General features: G+C 36.2%; 1 protein-coding gene across 1 annotated transcript in view; it reads left to right on the forward strand.

Annotated features, from left to right (window-relative positions):
* The first annotated feature begins 988 nt into the window (after window positions 1-988).
* WDR64 (WD repeat domain 64) overlaps window positions 989-22,166 on the forward strand; it is a 55,349-nt gene continuing 34,171 nt past the window's right edge. The window contains exons 1-9 of the mRNA XM_066545676.1: window positions 989-1,139; window positions 1,826-1,956; window positions 4,787-4,886; window positions 5,488-5,591; window positions 8,509-8,538; window positions 10,795-10,902; window positions 12,508-12,722; window positions 13,234-13,368; window positions 16,064-16,143. Coding sequence (XP_066401773.1) covers window positions 989-1,139; window positions 1,826-1,956; window positions 4,787-4,886; window positions 5,488-5,591; window positions 8,509-8,538; window positions 10,795-10,902; window positions 12,508-12,722; window positions 13,234-13,368; window positions 16,064-16,143 — 1,054 coding nt within the window. The remainder of the gene's footprint in view (window positions 1,140-1,825; window positions 1,957-4,786; window positions 4,887-5,487; window positions 5,592-8,508; window positions 8,539-10,794; window positions 10,903-12,507; window positions 12,723-13,233; window positions 13,369-16,063; window positions 16,144-22,166) is intronic.

Genomic DNA, 22,166 nt, shown 5'->3' on the forward strand with positions numbered 1-22,166 from the left:
AAGGAAGAGATAGCAAAGGATGTGTAAGTTATCAAAGAAATCATCTTCAGGGACTGATTATTTTTTTTCCCTTTTAGATGACTGGACTTGACCAAAATCAGAGTCAGAAATAGTCTTTTATGTCCCAGAGCCTCTTCAGAGACAACTAAGGCCAGTTTAGATCTGCTGTGTGATCGACTTCAGGCTGTTCTGAACCATCATTTTACTTGGGGAGAATTTGCTTTTACATGAGACCACCAGGAAGAGTGACTGGCAGCCTAGTACAGGCAGGAAAAAAGATCTATCACCTTTGCTGTTTGTCTTCTTCAGTAGGTTTGGGTTATTTGTTATGAGCCATCCAATTACATAGTCAGAATTTTAAAACTTGCATGGCATTTCACAGACTTATCGTAGTTATTGAGATAATGATTGAAAATTACTGATTTTTCAAATGGGGTGCCAATCCTACAATGAACTTGCTGCAGCTGTTTTTTGTACCCATACAGACATATCATTATCTTTGTATTTGAGAATTTCCAATAACTGAGACTAATAAGATTATGTGGTAGGAAGAGTTGAGAGAGTCAGCTTCTGAACATACATCAATTATATCATATTCCATATCCAGTGCTTTCCACACTATCAGTAAGAGAGACAGTGAAGGAAATGCTTTTCATTCAGTTAATGCTACTGTAGGGCTACTAATGCAAGGACTTCCTGACGCATCAATTAAATATTGAATTTGCCTTTTAGACTTTGCTTATCTTCTAATGCAATTCCTATCTTCTCTACTTTGTTTTTTCAGCCCACTCAGTCATCACATCTTATTTTTAAATTCTACTGTACTTTTTTTTTTATTTTAAGCATTGAAGACAACGGAATCAACTGGTACTGAAAGCAATGATTCCTCCTCATTTGGGGTTTCTTTGTGTTTTCATTATGTTACATAACATGAAGTTTCCACATGGCTGTAAGAAGATCTCTCCCTCTTGTCTTCTGTTCATAAAGGATGTCTGGAAAGAAGGGTCGTGATAAGGAGGGTTGCTTTCCTCTTGAATCGATTGATTTCAAAAATGCTTTGGAGCAGTTCCAGAATCTAGTTGAAAAAATGATCATCCAGAAGACCAAGGAGAGTTCAGGCTTGTATACTAAAGATGATGGTAAGAGATACTTATTTGGATGGTAAAGTGTAATTTTCACATGGAGAGAACATATAGAGAGATGATAATTTCCTTCAAATTAGTTTTCTAACCGTAACTGTTTGATTTTTACAGAAAATAGAGAGATTGCACTGTGAAAGTTCTTTTCTCCTTCTGTTAGGATTACTGACCAAATTATAAGGCCATGTTGATCACTCAGAAAATATAATTAGTGGAGTTGCCACATACAGAAATTAGAACGATGCTAACTTGTATCTGTAAAAATACAAACTTGATAAATTATGTAATTACAGTAACTAATTGTAAATAATGAGGGTAAAATTTTGCTCTTCTCAATGCAAGTGGTTATTGCTACTTGAAAGGATAAGCTTTATCCCACACACTGTTCAGGTGCAAAAAAATAAATCAGAATTATGGTAAGTGAGGGAAGAAAAAAGAAGTGAGAATTTTTTATCTATTATTTTATCTATTTCATGTCAGGGATTGCAAATTAAGTAGTTTTGAAAAGAGCAAATATCAGGACTGATTTTTTTTCTTTTTAAATGCTTCAATGAATACAATGTGAGAAGCTGGAACTTCCGTGCTATTGGTATTTAAAGAGAAATAAAACCAGAGGTGGGGTGGATAAGAAAGGAATCTGTAGCTTGCCAGTTTTAATTTGTGTGGACATTGTTCCTCCCATACAGATGAGATAGATTATGAAAAGTTCTTTAAAACCACACGAACACTTTTTGGTTCAGCAGTCAAGGATCAGTATATTCAGGCCTTTTTCAGGAAGATTATCAGCAACCCTAATGAAAGGCCAGAATGGCTTGAGGTAAGGATTTGTAAAGTTTTCTTAAATATGAAAAACTAATTAGAATTTTAAATGGTGACAGTATTTGACTGTATCTTGTTCACCAGTCTGTTGTTCATGAGCTCCAAGGCAGAATGAGGCACTCTCGTTATTTATCCTAGCTGCCTGAAGCCTGGGTGTGTTCAGTCTTCAGAATTACATCAGTGATGTGCATCGTCCTCAGGCTTCTTGAAAAAATGCAAAATCTCTTATGATGACAGTATGCCATTTGTCCTCTGAGGATAAGTCTATCTTTAGCTAAACCTTCAGCAATGCTTCCTCTTTTTCTCCTTTCCTCTCTTTTCCCTTACCTCTGCTTCCTTGCCTTTCTCTTCTCCTGTTCACAGCAAAAATCTGGCCCTTACTTTGAATATGAAGTCTTAAAGGTAGGGCAGCATTTTAGTAGAATTTTTGAACCAGAGAATTATGCATATATTATTTAGTCCTGTAGATGAATGAGATGATTGTAATCAATTTTTCAGTTTCTAGTATCGGTAAATAGCAAACCTTTGTAAAAAGCGTGTAAGAATGAGGTAACTGTGAAACGGTAGATCCGATTTACCCTCTTTGCATCTGTCTGCACATATATTAAGGATTTCCTCTGCCAGAGTTGCAAATGCACTCTGTGTGCACTCCCTTCCTGGATTTTTAATCTATCCATTTGTAAGTTATTTCTGAATCCACCTGAGAAAATTATCTCCATAGCACCCAGTTTTTCACATTATGTGAAAAAGTACTTTGTCAGAATTTTTTTAAACATGGTGCTCTTTTTTATTTGCACATGTTTTGAGAAATGAACACTTGCTCTAGAAGAGCAGACTTGTGTCTTTTATTAAAGTATTTACCATGGATAGTGTTTCAGGTAACTGTTCTTTAAAACTACCAATTCTTGGATTGTTAGAGCCAATCCTTATCAAGAGCACCCATCATCATATATTACTACAAGAGTTTTTTGGTTGTTTCTTACCCGAAGACAGAATTGTGCAGAAGGGACATAACTCCCAGCACACAGTGACTTTCCTACAATAGCATAGGAGGCATGGTATATATGGCAAAACCTTGCTGGACTTTAGGTCCAGCAAGGTATTAGCAAGTGACGTGAACTACGAATTCGTCAGCATATTTACATTTTATGTTGCTCTGGAACATCATGCTAATATTGGAACCTTGAAGATACCCAACCATCTGTTCCTTACATGTTATCAACCATTGCTATCAGGTGATTTCCTAATATCATCCTAAAAACGGTGTGTTCAGCCATTTCTATTTAATAGTTCTGTATGGGAACATTTCTGGTTACTACCTTTCTTAACCATTGTTTTACTTACAGTGTCACATTAGTCACAGATTTTGCTCATGTCAGCCATTAAAGATTTCCTTCAAGGAGGGCTTGGGGCAAATCTGGAAAATAGCTGACAGTCTGAAGGACTGATTGTCCTTTGTTTATGTTTGTCCTTTGTGCAAATTATGTTCAGGCTCCTTAGTTTATAAGAGAAATAAGGGAAGCTCTGTATGTTTGCTGGAGTATGGATCATTTACTCCAAAACCTTACTGAATTTTTAATGCAGCCAGACTAGTTACCAAATTACATAATTACATAAATAATTTGGCTACATAATTACACAAGCAAGCACAATATGGGCTGTAGTAAAAGAGGTGAAGCCTCTTTAGTTTCCTTTTGAAATCTGTGCATGATTTCCTTGGGATAAAATTCCCCAGGACCCTTTCTATGGGCATTTCTCAAATTTTACCAAGTATGAACTGGCTGATGACAGTCCTTTAATATGACTTACCTGTAAACTTTCTTGAAAAACATGGACGTATGATAGCTAATAATTGTGTGTATGGAAAGGAGGGAGCTGTGAAGTGAAAGATGAAGAATAATGCTATGTGAGAGTATTTTTTTGAAAGATGTACATCTGAATCTCTCAAAGAATCAAAATGGGAGTTCTATTGTATAAAATGGAAAATACTGAACTAGAATAAAATACAACATTTTGTCTCCCATCCAAAGGGACATTGCTTTTAGAACTCAGGAATCAAAGTATATATAATGTCCATAATTTGAGAAAGGAGTTTAAAAAATCTGTACAGCTAAGTGGGACTCATTTACTAAAGAAATTACTAAAGTGCTTTTGGGTACAGAGCATGAGATTTGTGGGGAATTTCAACTGAAAATTTCGCATCCTGGAGCAGAAATAATCTGCTTACATGACTATCCTGTGCAGAGATCTTCATCATGTTCAAATGGAACCTTGTCAGACTTAGGGAGATAGCCAAAAGAGGATTTTTTTTAAATTGCCTTTATTACATTTCTTTTAAAGCCAATGGGAATCTACATATCTTAATGGAAAAGTGGAAAAGCTCTTCTGTGTTGGCTAAACCACTATGCTGCATTGAATGTCTTTGTTTATAAATATGAATTTGTCTGTTTTGTCTGCCTTTTGCTAGTTTTGGTTTGAGTTTTTTTTTCCCTAGTTGAGGTAGGTAGACCTGGAAAATGGAAATTGAATATGGTTATTTGCAAAGCAGAACTGTACTAACAGCTTTAAAAAATAGATGGGCTGTATTCCTAGAAGCCCTCTGTAAGCTGACTTCTTTACAAACGTTGAAGAAAGATTGTGCCTGAGTATCAGATCTCAGCAGTCTGAAGTCATATTGACAGCTAATGGTTAAAGGAAGTAATACTAAGGTACTTACTCAAAGAGTATTCAATTATAAAGTGTGAGATAACTATTTGACTTTATACGTGTATCTTCAAGAAGTAGTTTTACAATAAATTACTTGTTTAGTTCTATTTTGTTTTGTTTAGATTTTTGGCTGTTTTAGCAGAGAAAGCGTTGGCATGCCTTCCCCATCGAAAGAAAGCATGGTTTTACTTGTATCTGAGAAACAGCAGATTACTCATTCAGGTGACATACTTCATCTTACATCAAAAACTGTATTTTTTTCTAATACACTGTGCGGCTCACTTTCTTGAAAATAGGGTAATAAGATCACATGTCTGTCTTTGCCCATTCATGCTTCTTCCTCTTCTTCTTCTTTTCCTTCTTCTTCTTCTTCTTCTTCTTCTTCTTCTTCTGTGTTCCAGAATTCATGCATTTTTACTAAACATTGAACACTCCACTGCTGCATTTCCCAGTTCTCCATATTCCTAATTTATTTTGAAATTATGATTTTTTCTGAACCAGACTGTTTACTTATGCAGTTACACATTGTCTTTCTGTATTTTTTGAAAATATGGAGGAAGATGTGGCACATCCAGAATTATTACATTCATGATATTTAAAATGCAACATGATTAATTAAACCAAGTATGGGATAATTTATGATATCTTGCATCATTGCCTTGCATATGGTGCCAAAATGTGGTTTTGGCGCCATATGCAAGAGGAAGAGAAATTGTCCTTACTAATATAGTTCTATTTGTTTATGTTTTCCTTAATAATATTGTTCTATTTGTTTATGTGTTCAGTTTCTGTAAGATGAAGAGTAATGTTTTGTCATTGACAGTTGTCAAGAGAAAAGATGTGATCAAGGGTATAGTGAAGGTGCCCCTTCTGCATCTCACAGTAACAGCCTCTCAGAAAGGATTGATAACTGTGTTTAGCAAAAAGGTAATTCTAAATCAAACTCTTTTATTATTCCGTTAGTAGTACATAGGAGAACTGAGTGGACTGTGATCTAGCATTCAAACTTTCCCATAAAAAACCTACGTATCTTTCTTATCAAAGTTAAATTTTTCTATATTTTTAAGTACAGCAGGAAATATACATTGTTCTTTTCCATTATAAACCTACTAGACAGTCCACACAAGTTGATAGAAGGTAGAGATGTCTAATAATAAACATTCTTCATAGAAATTCATTTAATAGAAAATAATCTGCATTTCTGTTTAGAAAAGGTTTCCCTAAATAAAAAAATACGCTAGTGGAATTAACTTTTAGGTATAGAGTGGAAATCGGAGAATTAACTGTTCTCTACAGCTACTGAAAATATCTAGAATGGACAGAGACAGTTGTTTGCAAACAAGATTTATTCAATACAGCAACCTCTAGAAGCTTGAAAGTCATGAGTTTCAGAACAGTCTGCATGACACTGGCTCACCATTAGTTCCCTCATCAGTAAAATGTAAGGATATCTGTACCATTATAAGTAGAAATTTAGGTTTAAGGTGCTGTTAAACTAAAGTTTGTGCATTAATTTCCCAGATGATTATATTACTATTTAGTGGTATGCACCTCTAGAGGCTATGAGATAGAATATGTCATACAGAAACCCAGGCTATCACACATCTATGCTCATTGGTGCTTTACATTTGTACAATTTTAATGCAACCAGTTTCTTAAAATTTATTTCAGGTGATGGAGTAAAACTTTAAAGCAGCGTGAATGCTTTCTAGGGATTTTAGCTAATTGGTGCATAATGCTTATGACAGGAGCATTTAAACCAAGAAAGGACTCCTGTGGATGATTTAATAACAAAGCAGTACTGCAGTTTTGGTAAATGCTGAAATAATTTATTTGAAAGTCTGTCCTCCAGAACATTATCCCTCTTATGTACCTATGAAAAATAATTTCCCAAAGTATAAGATTAAAAACATCTCTCCTCCCTACCCCCTACCTGCCCTTGCTATTTTCAAGTTGAATTGCTGCCTCCTCATAGGCTGGACTGATGTTATCTGACATCAGTGACTGCAATGTAAATTATTTTACACCCAGCTGCATAACACAGTGAATTAGGGACCTCAACTCCCACTTAGAAATCTATGTTCTGAAAATGACTAAGGCATTACGAAAGCCCCATGATGTGCCAGGAGAGGATCAGATGGGATATTAGGAATAATTTCTGTTATCCAAAGAGTTGTCAACCACTGGAACTGCCTAGGGGAGTGGTTGAGTGACCAACCTTGGAGGTATTCAAAAGATGTATAGAAGTGGCTGTTGGGGACATGATCTAGTGGTAGACTTGGCAGTGTTAGTTTTACAGTTGGACTTAATCATCTTAAAGATCTTTTCCTGTGACTGTGGTCACAAGGGTTTTCAGGATGAAGAAGAGACGAGAATGTTGGCTCCATGATCAGAAGGCTTGATTTATTATTTTATGATATATGTTACATTAGACTATACTAAAAAGCAATAGAAAGGAAAAGGTTTCTTGAGAAGCTAGCTAAGCTAAGAATAGAAAAGAATGAATAACAAAGATCTGTGTCTCAGACAGAGCAAGAGCCAGCTCTGCCATGAGTGGTCAAGAAATCCAAACACCCACAGGAGACCAATCACCTGTTTCATTCCACAGCAGCAGATAACCATTGTTTACTTTGATTGCTGAACTGCAGCTTGTCACAAGGAAAAATCCTAAGAAAGGATTTTTCATGAAAGATGTCTGCGACATTTTCCAGCCTTAATTATTCTATGATTCCTGATTCTGTTTGAGGTCTAAGCATTGCTTTCTGCAAGGGATGTAGGCCTAATAGGACTCAACACCTGTATACAGCTTTATGCAATCAACTGCTTCCAGGTTACTCCAGAATATGAGACACTTATGTTGCTCAGGTTCTCAGACAGATGCTGCTTTGACCAGCACATGAGACTTGTAGGAGTAGGCAGCCTTAAGGACATACTTACTTAATGTACATAAAGCCAAGTCTGATGCAGTGCATGGATATCCATCTCATGGTTAACAATACTCTTAAACTCTGTTCAAAGGCTGTCCATGATGACACTTGACATCTCACTTCTATGGGAAGAGAGACTTTGATCCTAGCTTCTTGGTTTATGAAATGCGGAATTGCTGGGATGGATATGAGGTGCTATTGAATAATTACTGAGCAGGGGCAGGGGCAAGAGGAAGTGAAAAATCATCTATGGGTGTTTCAGAAGGGAAACTGCTTTTGAAAATTTAGTAGTTTTGTTGAAGGACCTAGAAGATAATCCTGTCTCTGCTGGACAATGGTGACACTTGAAACACTTCAGGTTTTCAGCCACGTGTTACACTGTCTTCCAGTAGTTACCTTTGGTGAAAGGTGCTGTACCAATGTAGTTATTCCTGTTTGCAGCCTGAAGTGCTGCCTCTGCCAGGCATTTTGCTGGCACTAGTTGATGTGGCATTGGGCCAGTGTTAGCTTGGGTTTCTATATGATAAACCCATATCTGCTCACAGGAGCTGATGCTGTTTTAGCTGTCAAAAGCCATTAAAAGCACAATTCCATCAGAAGACCAGCTGATCTGTACTCTGTATGTTGTAAAAATGAGAAGCTTTTATTTATTTTCTTCACTTCAACATCTCAATGTAGAAACCCCAAACCAAACCAGAAACTATGAAACAATTGTGAGGAAAAGAGAAGTTTTAAGTTCCTCACAATATAAAGAGCAACATACAGCAGGCAGGTTAAGGATCTTTCTCAGATCTTAACTACCTGCTCTTTCAGTTAGCAATTACTGTTCTGATCTGTCTGCGAAGAGATGACTCTGTTTAGACTTTTAAATTAAGAACTACCTTGTTATTGTGACCATATCTTTCGTGATTTTTCAGATGAAGGTTCTGACAACCATCAATATTGAAGTAAGTTCTTTTTTGTCTCCTTCCTATTAAATAATTTTAAGTAAAAATCAGCATGTACTAAATTGAAATAAGTAGAAACTGAGCATTATTCTAATGACAATTCTAACTTTGAGACTTCTGCATAATTTTTCATAGGGTGCTGTGGGTCAAATAGTTTCAATTTATTCCTTTCACTTGTTGAAACAATTGAATAACTTGATTTCTTTCCTCTGATAAATGAAACCTCAGATAAATGCTTCTTTTTCTGCAAAATTTTCATTTACCCATTTCCTTGCCAGAACTTTTTATTCTAAAATCCGAAACTTCAATTGTCACTGTAAAATTTAAATAAGTACAATTTTAAGTTTGTTAATGAGAAACAGTTCTACATTTTGCTGGGTAGATGATTGGCTGCACAGTGTATACATTAAAACCTTGTGTTTACCCTGGGAGCTTCACTACACATTTTAGGTAATGAGCTCCTTTCAGATGATCTGTAGGTAAGAGACATCAGTCTTAGCAAAGTGATGTGACCCTTGTCCTATAAGTGAATGTGGGTATCTTGTGCCAGGAGGCAGTGCATTTTTTTAGTTCTCTCTTACATATTGTGAGGGTTCTAAAATGCAATAGAAGTACTCCACAACAGAGGCCCTACTACTCCAACTCAGAAAACAGCTCTGGGCCTCAGTTTTGTTTAATTCATTGCAAGGGCTGATCTGACCTGTGGAATCAGTGCAGAGAGATAACTAGGAGAAATATTCTTGAGACCAATTGACTTTTACTAGAATTAGGCTTCTCCTACAGAAGTGCTACATGAGTGAATTTTAGTCATTCCTACTTTGCTTGTAGGAGCCACTTTCCCCAGTTCAAAAATGCAAAGGTAGGATCTCCCCCAGAGATGCCAACAGAAAGAAGATGGAAGAAGCTGGAGTGCTAGCCTGATGCTGCAGTGGGCTGCAGGGTCCGTTTCCTTTTTGAACACTAAGCACTTGTCTTAAAATGATTCCTTAATGAATATGAAGGGGTTTTTGCTGCAAAAGTTGGACAATATTTGGCAGCTGTGGCAGTATTAGGACCATTGAAGGACATCTTTGCCATAAAATGTGTGAAAGAAGGGAGGAAAGATAAGAGCCCTTGAGTGACAGGATGGATAAGAAAATAATGGAAAGGTTTTTCTGGAACAGCAGCCTAGTTTGTCTGTCAAGTATAGCAGCACTAACCAGAGAAATTCCTATAGCCTTTCCTCTGAAGCTGAAACCTGTTACTTTGACTGCATCATCACAAGCCAACACAACAAATTAGTGACAAGTGTAAAATTAGTGACTAATTATTGACTACAAATGTAAAATCATCTTTTTCAAGCCATTTAGTTATTGTTATCTGACACTATTATAAGGACCTCAAAAAGCCACAGCTAACAAACTCTTCCATAAGAATTAGCAAACAATCCACAAGGCCTCTGCGGGATTGACATTTTCCACATGTTTATTGTAGTAAAGGGCACAAAAAATCCTTTTAAATGTATTACCACCTGCCCACAGATCACTAGGAAGGAGAAAAGCTTTCTCCTGCAACAGAGTGTTGATACCCTGTGTCAGGATTTTGGACCCTTTGCACTAAGAGCAAAATCAATATTGTGTACAACAATGGAAATAAAAGTAGAAGCATCAGGACTCTGATCTATACTTTGCAAGAGAAATTGTTTTACATTAATACCTGTATAATAGGAGGTATACTTGAATGATTGCTTAATATGGGCAGATGTATATATATGTAAATAGTTGACCTACCTATTGGGAGAATTAAAATTATTTAATAAAGTTACTTATTTTCATAAACATTCATTTCAGTTTTGTTTTTATAGCTGAAATTTTGGAATGCCTTTAAACTTCTTTTGTTTCAAACCAAACTGTATCCAGGTAAAAGCTTAATCTGCTTTACTATGATGTTTTAGCTTAACCTTTCTCTGCTCAGAGTGCTTTTTCAGTGTCATTACAGTTCAACTAACACTATATGTTTATTGTATCCTGTCCTGTGCAACATTTGTGCCTCTCAGGTGAGTCGTTGATAACAGAGGTTGAGCCTGGTGCCTCTGTTAACTTCATGTATGAGCTATTCCTGGAGTTAGAGCTCTCAGTTGAACTAGACCTAGCATGTGCTAATGCAGAGTACATGTGATTTATGTGGAAATGGTTTAAAATATGTACTTACATGATAGAAAAGTTGGTAAATTTACAGAGAAAATCCTTTTTTAGCTACTCTTTTTATTTCCATCAGGATACTACTTGGATCACTGGATGTGATTTCCTGCCTAATCTGAAATATGTTGTGGCTGTAACTGAAAGCACAATCATTCTCTGGGACTATAAATCAAAAGAGAGCGAGGTATTATGTTGGATCAGACAAATGCCAAAATGAAACCTGAAAGTTGATCAGTCTTTGCTTCCGATATACGTTCACATCCCTTTGGTCTAACAGGATGAAGACTTTTCACTTTTGTTGTTGTAGGAACTCAGTGAAACAGTGGAATTCACACTAAAGGAGGGATACTCTCTACACGCCAAATGGGATTATTAAAGTATATTAAAAGCTTGGAAGAAAAAGAGAAATTTTACACTATGGTGCAAACAAACCCCCAAAGAATTTCTTTTCCATGTGTATCTAGTGCATATATGTGCACCTGTGTACCTAAAATGTGTGCATGGGCATACATATATCTCAGAATCTATTAAGAATCAAGGAACAGGTTTTACAAGGAATATAACAAAGATTCTTTTGAGATAACTTACTGATTTAAAGAAAATATTTCTTCATATCCTGTGTTTTGTTCAGGACTTTGTAAGATAAAAAACATTTTGATGTTAATAATGTATGTCCAAATTGTTAAAGTTTTCTTTAATGTCTTATGCATTTTTGCTGACACATATCTTAGCTTTTTCTTCCTGTTCCTGGAACTTCTCTTGGAAATTCTAAGTTAGCTGAGTTGATGAGGAGAAGCAAAGTAATTATTTTTTTGATATGATTTTTTGGGATTTTTTTCCCAATATTAAAAGGTTGCTTCCCAAGATTAGATAGGTCAATTTAAGTCTTTTTGTCAATCCAATTGGACTTCTTGAAAGAGGGCTCAAATATTTATTCTCCACCTATTATTCTCCAAGTTCCCTCATTAGCTGCAGTGAGGGCTGCAGGTATCCTGTTGATGAATAGGTGCAGCTCTCTTTCAAGACCACAGAAATAATATATGGACAATCTTCTCTCTATTGCATCTCCAATGTTTCTGTGCTACACAGACAGCATTGATGCAGTTAATTCCTATGGCATGTGAACAGTTCCAGTTTAGGTTGGCAAGGATGATTTAATCAAATAACAGATGGAGTTGGGCAGTAGAATCAATAAATAATGTAATGCAGGTGACCCTGAATCCCATTCCTGGGCCTTCTAGCAAAATGCCACAGTGTCTTGCAACTGTATTCATTCCTACTATCTCTGTGCTTCAAAAATTGAATCACCTACCCATCTTAGTACACTTGACACTCCCAGGTTGTATTATTAATTAGGACTCTGATATAGATTCTTCCTGTGTATTACTGCTATATTTTGTGGTTTGAATTATTCTTTAATTTGGTTATTTCCAATTTTCTTGTAGAGGTCATCTTAGTTTTGAACAGGAAACCATATACAGTCTTAGCAAATAAACCATCCCATCTCTGCAGTATGCAGAGATCCTTGTAGAATTTGTAATTAATACTTTTTCACTGAAATACAAAAAGCTACCTATGAAACAAAATCTTGCTTAAACCTCTAGAATTTGCTTTTAACTCCTCTCCTTGATGGTCTTCCATGAGTTTCTGATACGAGGAAACAGCACAGGGGCAGCCTAAAGAAAAAACAAAGTCAAGATTTGAATGCTGATGTAGCTAGATAAGCATGATAGATTCAATTTAAGGGTCCTTATGCGATGTCTAATAAACTCTCTACCACATTCCACAGGGTAATGGCTTTGTCATCAAACCAATGAAAAACTGCCTGCTCTGTGTTTCTACGGTGACTATGGCAGATAACCTGGCTAGGGATACCATCTTAATGGGAGATGATAAGGGTTATGTTTATCTGCTTACTATCACCAGTGATGACTTCATAATGAAACAATCTAAAGCTGGAAAAGTATCACAATTTAAAGTCATGGATGCTGAATCTTTTGACATGTAAGTTGCTTATGATAAAATGTTATTAATCTTGCATTATGTTTTGTTTTTAATTTGGATTTTGTTTGCCCTAAGTGGAGGATTAGCTTCTGTTTCTAAATTAAGCCCATCTAACTAAAAATATCTTTTAAAACTGCAGTAAGTATGATTTGCTTGTTGTTGCATGAAAGAAGTGCCATCATTTTCAGTAGAAGATTTTACAAGAGATCTTAAGCTGAAAGGGTGCAGAATACAATTCAAGGGGAGAATTCACAATTGCTGTTATCCTGTTTGACAAAGGAACAGCTTTATTGTGCCCCATGAGGTGGAAGTATGATTGTGACTAGAAAAGAGCATGGTTCAACCCCAACCTTCTCTCTGCATTTGAGCTGGAAGAGTGGTTCTGTATCTGCCCTATTAGCTGTTAGCACTGGTTGTGTGTATAATCTCACTGGCAAAACCCCTGTCCACCTACAGACACACGACAGTAGTTGCTACTGCAGCCTAATGACTTCTCCATTTATATCCTTAGGCCTAAACGCAAGCTGCATGATGATTGGGTTGGGAAGGTTAAGTATTTTCCTGCCCTAAAACGTTTTGGATCCTGCTCCACAGACAGTATTAATTCATTTGTTTTGGATGACATAAAGCGACTAGAGGACCACTTGTAAGTATCTGACATCCTCTAGAAAATAATAGATCTTCTCCTTTATAACTGCTGGAGATCAGTGCCTCATGAGATGTCATCTTGTTATATTGAATCTGCCTTTTCTATTAGCATTGCTAATAAAAACAAAAATACAGTCGTTTAAATGCTTGGATATTTTTGTGTGCTAGCTTTTGATGTAGGAGAGGACTGTCCATATATGTTCAGTACTCAGAATCCTTAAAATATGTTGACAGTGTTGTCTCCTCCAACTTCTCCTCAGCAAGCAAATTTTAGTCAGAAAAATGATTGTTTCTTGCACATATATCATGTATCCATTCATTTAAAATTTATACCCAGTCAAAAATAAACCCTACTAAATTTAATTTACAGTTTTATTTTCACAAGTTTGAGTTATAAAAGATTAAACCAAGAACACAATTTATTCTAAGGGCTGTGAAGTAGTTCTACCATGCAGCAGAAAGAGGTTATGGTCTCCTTATTTGTGCCAAGTCCTAATTCATATGGCTCATCAGTGCTATTAGCTGATTTAACTGATTCCGAGCCTAATTAGTCTGTGAGTTTAGAGAATTTCATAGAACAACTTAATAATACCAATTCAATTTGTTGTAAGAAGGACCTAAAAATAATATATAAATAGAACTTTTCATTCACATGTTTCATAAGATTGTAAATATTAGATCAGCTTCTCAATTCCTCTGTGAGGTACATCCAGAGAGATTAATAGATTTCTTTAAGGCTAGTAGCCACAGTTATTATAATCTAGCTAATTTCTTGTATAACACATGCCATAAATATTCTTGTTTTTATTCTTGAATGAATACAGTGACTTTGGGTTTTATGAGTATTGCATGTCTGTTGAGGATGGGGAAAGTTAACTATAAAACACTTTTAGATTGTCCAAGGTCACATACTGTGTCATTTGAAAAGCTGAGAAATCCTGTTTGCTTTTGTTGGTAGCTTTGGAAAAATAGAATTAGTTAGAGAGAAAGAAGACTAAGTCTGCAGTGTGAAAAGTCTAGTCAAAAAGTAGATGCTACCATCATATACTTCAAAACAAAACATAAACTGCAACTATATTGGTAGTTCTTTTTCATTTCACATTGGCTATAGTTGCATCTCAAAGTGCAATAAATACATATCTCTAAGCAGTTTCTCACAGTAGATAGATGAAATTATATTTAGACAGCTGAAAAATTACACAGCTGTTAAACTGAAATTAATAGTCCTAAAAATATCTATAGATCAAATCACTTGGAAATGTCCATTTAATAACTAACTAGTTTAGAAATATGATTTACTGGTTCTAAAAAAATAAATTTCCCCAATTAACTTTGTAGCAAGGAATTGTTTTTGTACTCCAAGAAGGATGCAATGCATCTTCTTTCTTATAGAACTTAAGTTTGTTGTCAATAATGGCTGATGAACAGCTACAATATCTTCTTGTAAAGTATCTAAAAAAGAGAGGTATGGATATATCACAAGGTGCTTCTATTGCAAGGCCATGGCTTGAGCAGGACTTCACAGTGCCAGAATCCCTTATTCCCATTGATCTTGGAATAGTATCAAGACTGTCCATTAAAAAGCTAATGGACAGTTATATAGAAATATAAAAGGTGAAAAATCCTTAAGAAATCTGTTAGTCATACATTTAAATCAATTAATTGTTATTTTGTCCTGTCAAGCGAATTAAGACTTCTCTGTTAGAGTTCTGGAAAGAAATATTTTCTCCCTCTAAATAATAGGAAGCAAACAGCCTTTTATTTACACCTGCCTAGAAATAACAAGCTCTTTCATTAATTCCTCAAAGTTTCCAGAGTCTTTTGTCAGATTTACTGCCACCCCCATTTATGGTTTTCAAGATTGATGGCTGCTTTAGCCCAGAGTAGATGAACTAATACTTGTCTGAATTTCAAAGGAAAAAATTAAAAGTGTTCTCATTTAGTTCTGTACAGCCTATTTACAGTGGCAGTCATTGTTTCCTGGGAATAGCGGTGTTAACCCTGCTATAGCTACATCATCCAAAGTCCATAAAATATTCATTCATTAGTAGCAATGGATGAAACTTGGAAAGACAAGCAGAAGTTGCTCAAAGGATGAGTTTAGAAGGGACACTGAGTCAATTTCAGTCTGTGTTGGCTGTTTGAATTCCCATGATTTAGCAGTGAATGTAGTAGAATAACTGTTGAGCTTCAGATACTTGTGATCTCTTCAGGATGACATACAACACAAAATAGATCGTGTAAGGACTATTCATTGTACAGTACATTATAGAGAAGCAACAGAAAAGTAACTGCACTTACTTAATGTAACATTGAGATCACAATAGACTTCCATGTCTGAAACAAGCAAACACAGTTTCTTTGGTAGTTTTCCTCAGTGATAAGCACACAAGCTTGTGTGCAGCTTACTTTGGCAACAGCTATCATTTTAGGAGTCTGTTTTGAGTTTGCCTGTTAAAAGATTCAGGTGTGCAGATCGAATATTTATTTCTTTAATGGAAAGTGCACTCTGTTCCCATTTTGTTGATGCCACTTTCACTCTAAGTCTCTAATGTAAATCAATTTGCTTTTAACATGAGATTGCATACATTACACAAACAGCTATTTTTTATACAACAGAAAAATAAGGCAGAATGACTGTAGACTGTATTTTCCAAATATTTCTTACATTATTGTTTTATTAATGATTGCAGACCTGTAAAGGAATTTTCTGTCCCAAAAGGAGTAAATGCCTTCACATACTGTGGGAAGGCAAAAGTCATTGTCACCGGAGGTAAGTATTGGGTCTCTTCCAAGAGGTTGTTCTTGGGAAAAAATTGTGAATTTTTTTATTCGCATTAAATAACATCAAATAAAGCCGAGTTAGCATCTTAAGAATTTCAACAATAGCTTCTGCCTACTATTAGAGGAAACAGAGGCCTTGCTTTTAATTTCTCTCAGCCCTTGTCTGAAGAGATACACTTCCTGACAGGAATCTGTCATGGACTCCATCTGGGTTTGATTCAAGTATCATTTATATAATAAACCAGAAGAAACAGTATGTTCACTTAAGGTATGTTTCCAAGTCACTGTGGCCTTGACCAGGTTATGCACATTATTCCTTGCAGTATCGGCAGAGCTCCCACCCTATTACTCTTCTGCCATCCTTTCATATCTTAAGCAGTCACATTGGCCCATCTTAATACTTTCCATTGGTCTCTCTGGTCATGTTTCCCCAGAGTGTTACTGTTAGTTCTTTCTCCCAAAGCAGACTGCAGAAATGGCACTCTTACATCCACTTCTTCCCTGTTAGCCAATAATTTTATGAGCCTGTCTACTGCCGTGGTGATGTTTGATGCTGCAGAAATGCTGCTGGAGTATGGCAGCAGCTTTGTTTATAAAGTCTGTCTGATAGGGTGGTGCCCTCGAGTTACATTGATGCTGCTTTTCTTCAAGTCTTTATTGTTAAAACTTTGTTAAAAATTGCAATAGCAAACATAATAATTCTTACATCTATATATAAGAAGAACTAAAAAATGGCCAAGACTCTGCTGTCCAACCTTGATAATATACATAGCAGTATATGGGACATAATGCAATTCATGTTGAATTGTAGCCATTTACCAAAAGGAAAACTGTGAAAGATATCAAAATAAATATCAGACAGTTCTATTGATTTTCTAGACACAAGATTTAAAGGAAAATCTGTAGAAGAGTTATTAGTGAAAATTTTGAAGTTTAGACCTGGAGGAGATACTGTTTACACTGATTACCTTGTCGCAAAAAAAAAGCAGTCTGAAGAAATTAATTGATGACATAAAGTAGGGAGGTCCTATTCAACAAAATGCGGTCACTATTTCCTACAGGTACAAGAGGAGGATTTTGCTGTAATAATAAATCCAGGGTAAAGTGTCTGAATAGGAAAGAATGTCACAGGAACTAGAAAAAATTTCTTTTACACACTGAAAATTTTTCTTCCAGAAATAGCAGAAGAGAAAAATCTGGATAAACTTTATAAGAAAATTATAACAGCTTCGTTAGGCCGGACCTAAGGTCTGCCTAATGCACTCAGCCCACCTAGTCAGTGACCAGCAGTAAACACTTGAGGCACAGAAAAGAAATAGAACAATCATGCAGCATGACTTGCCCTAGGTGCATGTGCTGGTTCTGTCTTGCTGATAGGAACCACGTTTGAGAAAGATTAGTTGAATATAGAAAAGTATATAGAATATAGAAAAAAAGGTGCGGGAAGAGACCTGTAACAATCATCAGGTCCAACTCTTAAGTGAATGGCCCATACAGTGATTGAACTCACAATCTTGGTGTTTACAGCAGCAGGCTCTAACCACCTGACCTAAGCTCTAACTGCACCGTTGTGCAGAGATTTAAAAAGTATATTTTCTATAACCTAGAAAAATTACAATTAACAAGGAATGCCACTGATGTCTATTAGAGCAGAAATTAGAGCGATGATATTCAGGAAGAGTCTTCTGAATAGTGGCAGTTGCAGAAAAATATTCTTAGTTTTAAATGGAGCTTGGATTTTTGAAAAAGTTAGATTGCATACTTGTTTGTGATGGTTGGCGGACAGACTTAGAATGCAGGAGCGCCTATCCCATCTAAACAGATCCCTAATCAGGGAATTTTAGAAGCAGGTGAGTTTTCTCAGCACTGAATTCTAATTTGTTTTGACTTTGCACAAAAGTACTGAAAGTACTTGAGTTGGAATCCTGTCTTGCTTGTTCACCCATCATACTTCATCTTGTAATTGAAGGGCATCCTCCTGCCTCTCACCCTCATTCCCAAAGCTTAGCCCTGCTGCTCCCCTTGAACAGGAAAGGAAATTATTCCTGAGCTGTATTACTAAGAGTCCCACAGCACAGTGGGAATGCCTGTCCAAAAGCAAAGACAGGGTAGGGTCATCTCTTTCAATTTCACAGTGAAGTTAGATCAGTCAGGGCCTACTGTGAAGCTGCACCCAGAATTTAGAATAATACTACAGGTCTTGAGAGACCCTTCTACTAAAGCCTTCTAAAGCTGAGCTTTAGAGTTCTGTGCACTGTTAGTAGAATACACTGCTCCCAATGGCACAGCATACCACCAGGCTGGAGCACACTGTGTTTGCCTCTGTATCTTAAAAGTCATCTCACTCTTTACTAATTGAGAAACACATGTTGATGATCCAATTAATGACAGATTTAAATTATTTAAAATGAACATAAGCTAGTCCTGTTAATTAGGGAGTCTGCAATTTTACCTATAATGTACCCTAAAAACAAGAGACCATAACAGGTAAATAACTCAGGAATCATAATATGTAGATTTCTTGGTGACATGTTCAAACATTTGTAAAAGCTATGTTTATTTGTCTCATTTGGCAATTAACATAAAAGAAAAATCCGGCCTTTGATTGCAGGCTTGCTTCTAAAGTATTCAGCAGGGGTAAATCTGCTCAGCATTTTAGTAAGCCCTTCTTAATGTTATTTAGGCAGGTGTTTATAGCACAAATGGAATATTACATACTGTGATGAATTATCACTGTGACTATTTAAAAAGTCATATTTTAACACATTCTTCCATCATTTATTTGTATTTGATTATGCTCATGAGTTTGTCAGTACTGTGACACAACCTAATTTTGTCTTCTAGATATTTGAAATATATAAAAATGAATAAGATAAAAACAAACCTGGTACTGAGTTTGCTTTTCATGCTTAAGGCCAGATTTCAATCAGTAAAATGATAAAAGCCTGAGAGCAGCCTAAAATATGGAGCCCAGAGAAGTTTAAAATAACTTCTCTGTGTGGCATTTTGCATTAATATTACACTGAATGGTAAGTTTACATGGTTTTCTTCTTATTCTGTATTAATTTCAATTCCAGCTATGTCTTAATCATCACTTCAGGGAATGACTGCAGTTAAAATCAAATTAGGAATGCATGTAAAAGCAGGAGATTATGAGTTTTAATGATACATCAACTTCTAACTCTATTAGTTCTTCAAGTTTGGCTGTTTTCCTGTGAGCAATGGAACAGAAGAAAAACTATTAGTAATTTCTAAATCTAATAGTAACATGTTAGGACTGATAAAAGGAGCTACTCTGTGCTTGTTCAGTTTCCTTTGTGAATTCCTGGAACAAGGGAAGCACATTTTCAGGAATTCCCAGGAATCCCAGTGATAGAAATCACCAGAAGTCCTCTAGCATTAGCTGTCAGAAGCATAGCAAACTCTTTTCTATGATGCCATCTTAAATTTAAGAAGAACATACAAAGACGGACAAGGAAACACAAAGAAAAAAAATAAAACACAGACATTTGTCAGTATGACAGACTAGTTCCCCAGATGTCTGACTGTTCTGAAGAGGTTTTGCAGACATTATAAGGCAAGATAATAAGGCATATTTGAAGGAAAGACAAGTTCTTTTAAACGGTAAGGAGTTTTCTGTGTGGGTGTAGCAGCCTAGAAAGAAATCAGGAGGTATATATTTTTTTACTGTCTTTTGAGGATGCCAGGCTAAGCCTAATGTTTCTCCATGCAAATATGTTATTGTTCTCAAGTGGGTTTCAACACTACTGGAAGGCAGACATCTCAGCAGGCTTGTAATACCACACAAATTGCAAAACTGTGTCAGCAAGAGAGACAGTTAGACAAAGCATCACATTTTCAAAGAAAGTATTTGAGTCCATAACATCTAGCTAGAATAGAGCTGTGGTTGTGGAATCTAACTTCTAAAAAAACCCTAAACATCTGGTTTTGTAATTGTTTATCACGAAAAGGACCATACACAACTGAATCTGTGTTGATTCAAATCACTGATTTCACAAAATCTTTTAAAATTGCTGTTGAATAGATCATCTTCTTCAAGCTTTTCTTGACTGTGCTTGGTACCCAGACTTTCTGTTTCAGGATTCTGAATCCTGGAGGCATTTTTGGAGCATGGAGAGAATGAATGTTCCAGGAAATGTTCCAGGGTAGCAGTGAATCGTAGGGCCAATCTGGCATTAGTCCAGAAAGAGAGCAGAGAGCACATCAACTATAATAAAATCTAGCATTATCTCCATATCAGTAAAAGGAACTAAAATGAATCCACTATTTCCACATAAAAAGCAAACTATTTTTTAGTATGGGGAAAGGTTTTCTTCCCAAATGTCACTTGATCTTCCTGTTAATATCTGAAGTAAATTACATGTATTAGTGATTCTACTCTTAAAAGAAACTCTGCCAGAATTAAAGGGCACTATCCTCCCCTTCAATCACTGCTGTCGCTTCAGGAATATAAAGAACAGAGCTGTTATGAAGACAGAAAGGTTCTGTTCCTCAAAAGTGCAGTCAGCAGGTAGTCAAGTTGATCAGATATTGTCAACAGCTTCTTCTCAGTTCTCCATTGTCTTAAGACATGACAGTTTCTGTCTGGGGCTGGTAAGGAGTATATTGTTGAAAAAATGTCTATTCTCTCTGATATTAAAACCAATCTCACCAGTCTCACTGGAGGCTTCTGTCAACTGTATTTCATGTCCTTCTTCATGGGAGGTGTGCAAACTGAGTTTTACTCCCATGGACTTGTTTGACCCTAAACCCTGACCTGGTCACAAGGGTTCTGCTGATTTGCAGGACATGTCTGGGACAGTCTAACACAAGAGTTTGAAGAAAGTGACCAGGGATGTCAACCACATTCTGAAGTTTCCCCATCCAAAAGGGCTTCATAAACCATTTGTGCAGTTATAACCCATTTAGGCTTCTTCCTGCCATGCTTACAGCAAATACAGATTATCTAGGGTAGTTTTGCCTAAAAAAGAATTACTTCCCCTTGAAGTTTTGAGACAGTCAGGTACCTACTCCTGGCCTTCCTTTCCTTTGCAGAAGTTGTCCCTCCATTGTGCTGGTACAGCTGTTTGCATAGTTGAATTCTCAGTCACACTTGTGAAATGAGCTGGCATAAATCAAAATGGCTTTCTGTTGTAGCTATTTTAAGAGTAGATCATTCCTTCAGTGAGCATCTCTCATTTAGAGAGAAGCCACATAAACAGCGGATTCAATTTATCTGAGAGAACAATATTATTGAATGGAGGAGAAGGGAGATGAGGTGCTCCTAAACAAATCACATCTTGCTGCATTAAGAAGGAAAGGAATAGATTTCTGTAGAGAGAAATTGAGGGACTGACTAATGACAGTAGGTTGAACAAGCTTAAGGAACATTATTAACATAATTGAGCTGAGCGCTTAACATAATTGAGCTGGTTCTCTTGGGACATATACTTCCTAGTCTATGGGTTTTTTTGCTTTTTGCTCTTCAGTTTCAGCTGAGACAAAAGTAGAACTCAAGCAGAAGTTTAGACAAAATGTGGCTGTTTAATTTATTGTGTGTCAAAATAAACTGTTCAGCTAGATGCATACAATTCATACAATTGCAATATTTGCCAGGAATTGAAAGTTAAAATACATTTTCAACATCCTTGTGTTTTGAAATATATTTATGGAAACTATTAGCAAAATAGTACCAAGCATTGACCTATAACACAATCAAAGATTATTCCTTAAATTGTAGGCAAATTCAAAATTTGAACATACAAATAAGTATTAAATACCTAATTCTCATTTACTTTACTACAAACTCAATCATCAGCAGTCACCTTTTTCTGTCTGCCCTCAAATTTCATGCCCACTCCTTTCTGGATGTTCACCTTCATCCATAAAGGAGGTTATCCTTTTGTGTCCTGTTGCATTTCTGTTAAAGTAGTCTGCTCCTCTGGGACTAGTCCACGTAGTCTCATTCACTGTCCCTGCCATTCCTTTAGCAAAATAAAATGGCTTTGAAAA

Source organism: Molothrus aeneus, chromosome 3, assembly GCF_037042795.1.
Source record: "Molothrus aeneus isolate 106 chromosome 3, BPBGC_Maene_1.0, whole genome shotgun sequence".
Lineage (NCBI taxonomy): Eukaryota > Metazoa > Chordata > Aves > Passeriformes > Icteridae > Molothrus > Molothrus aeneus.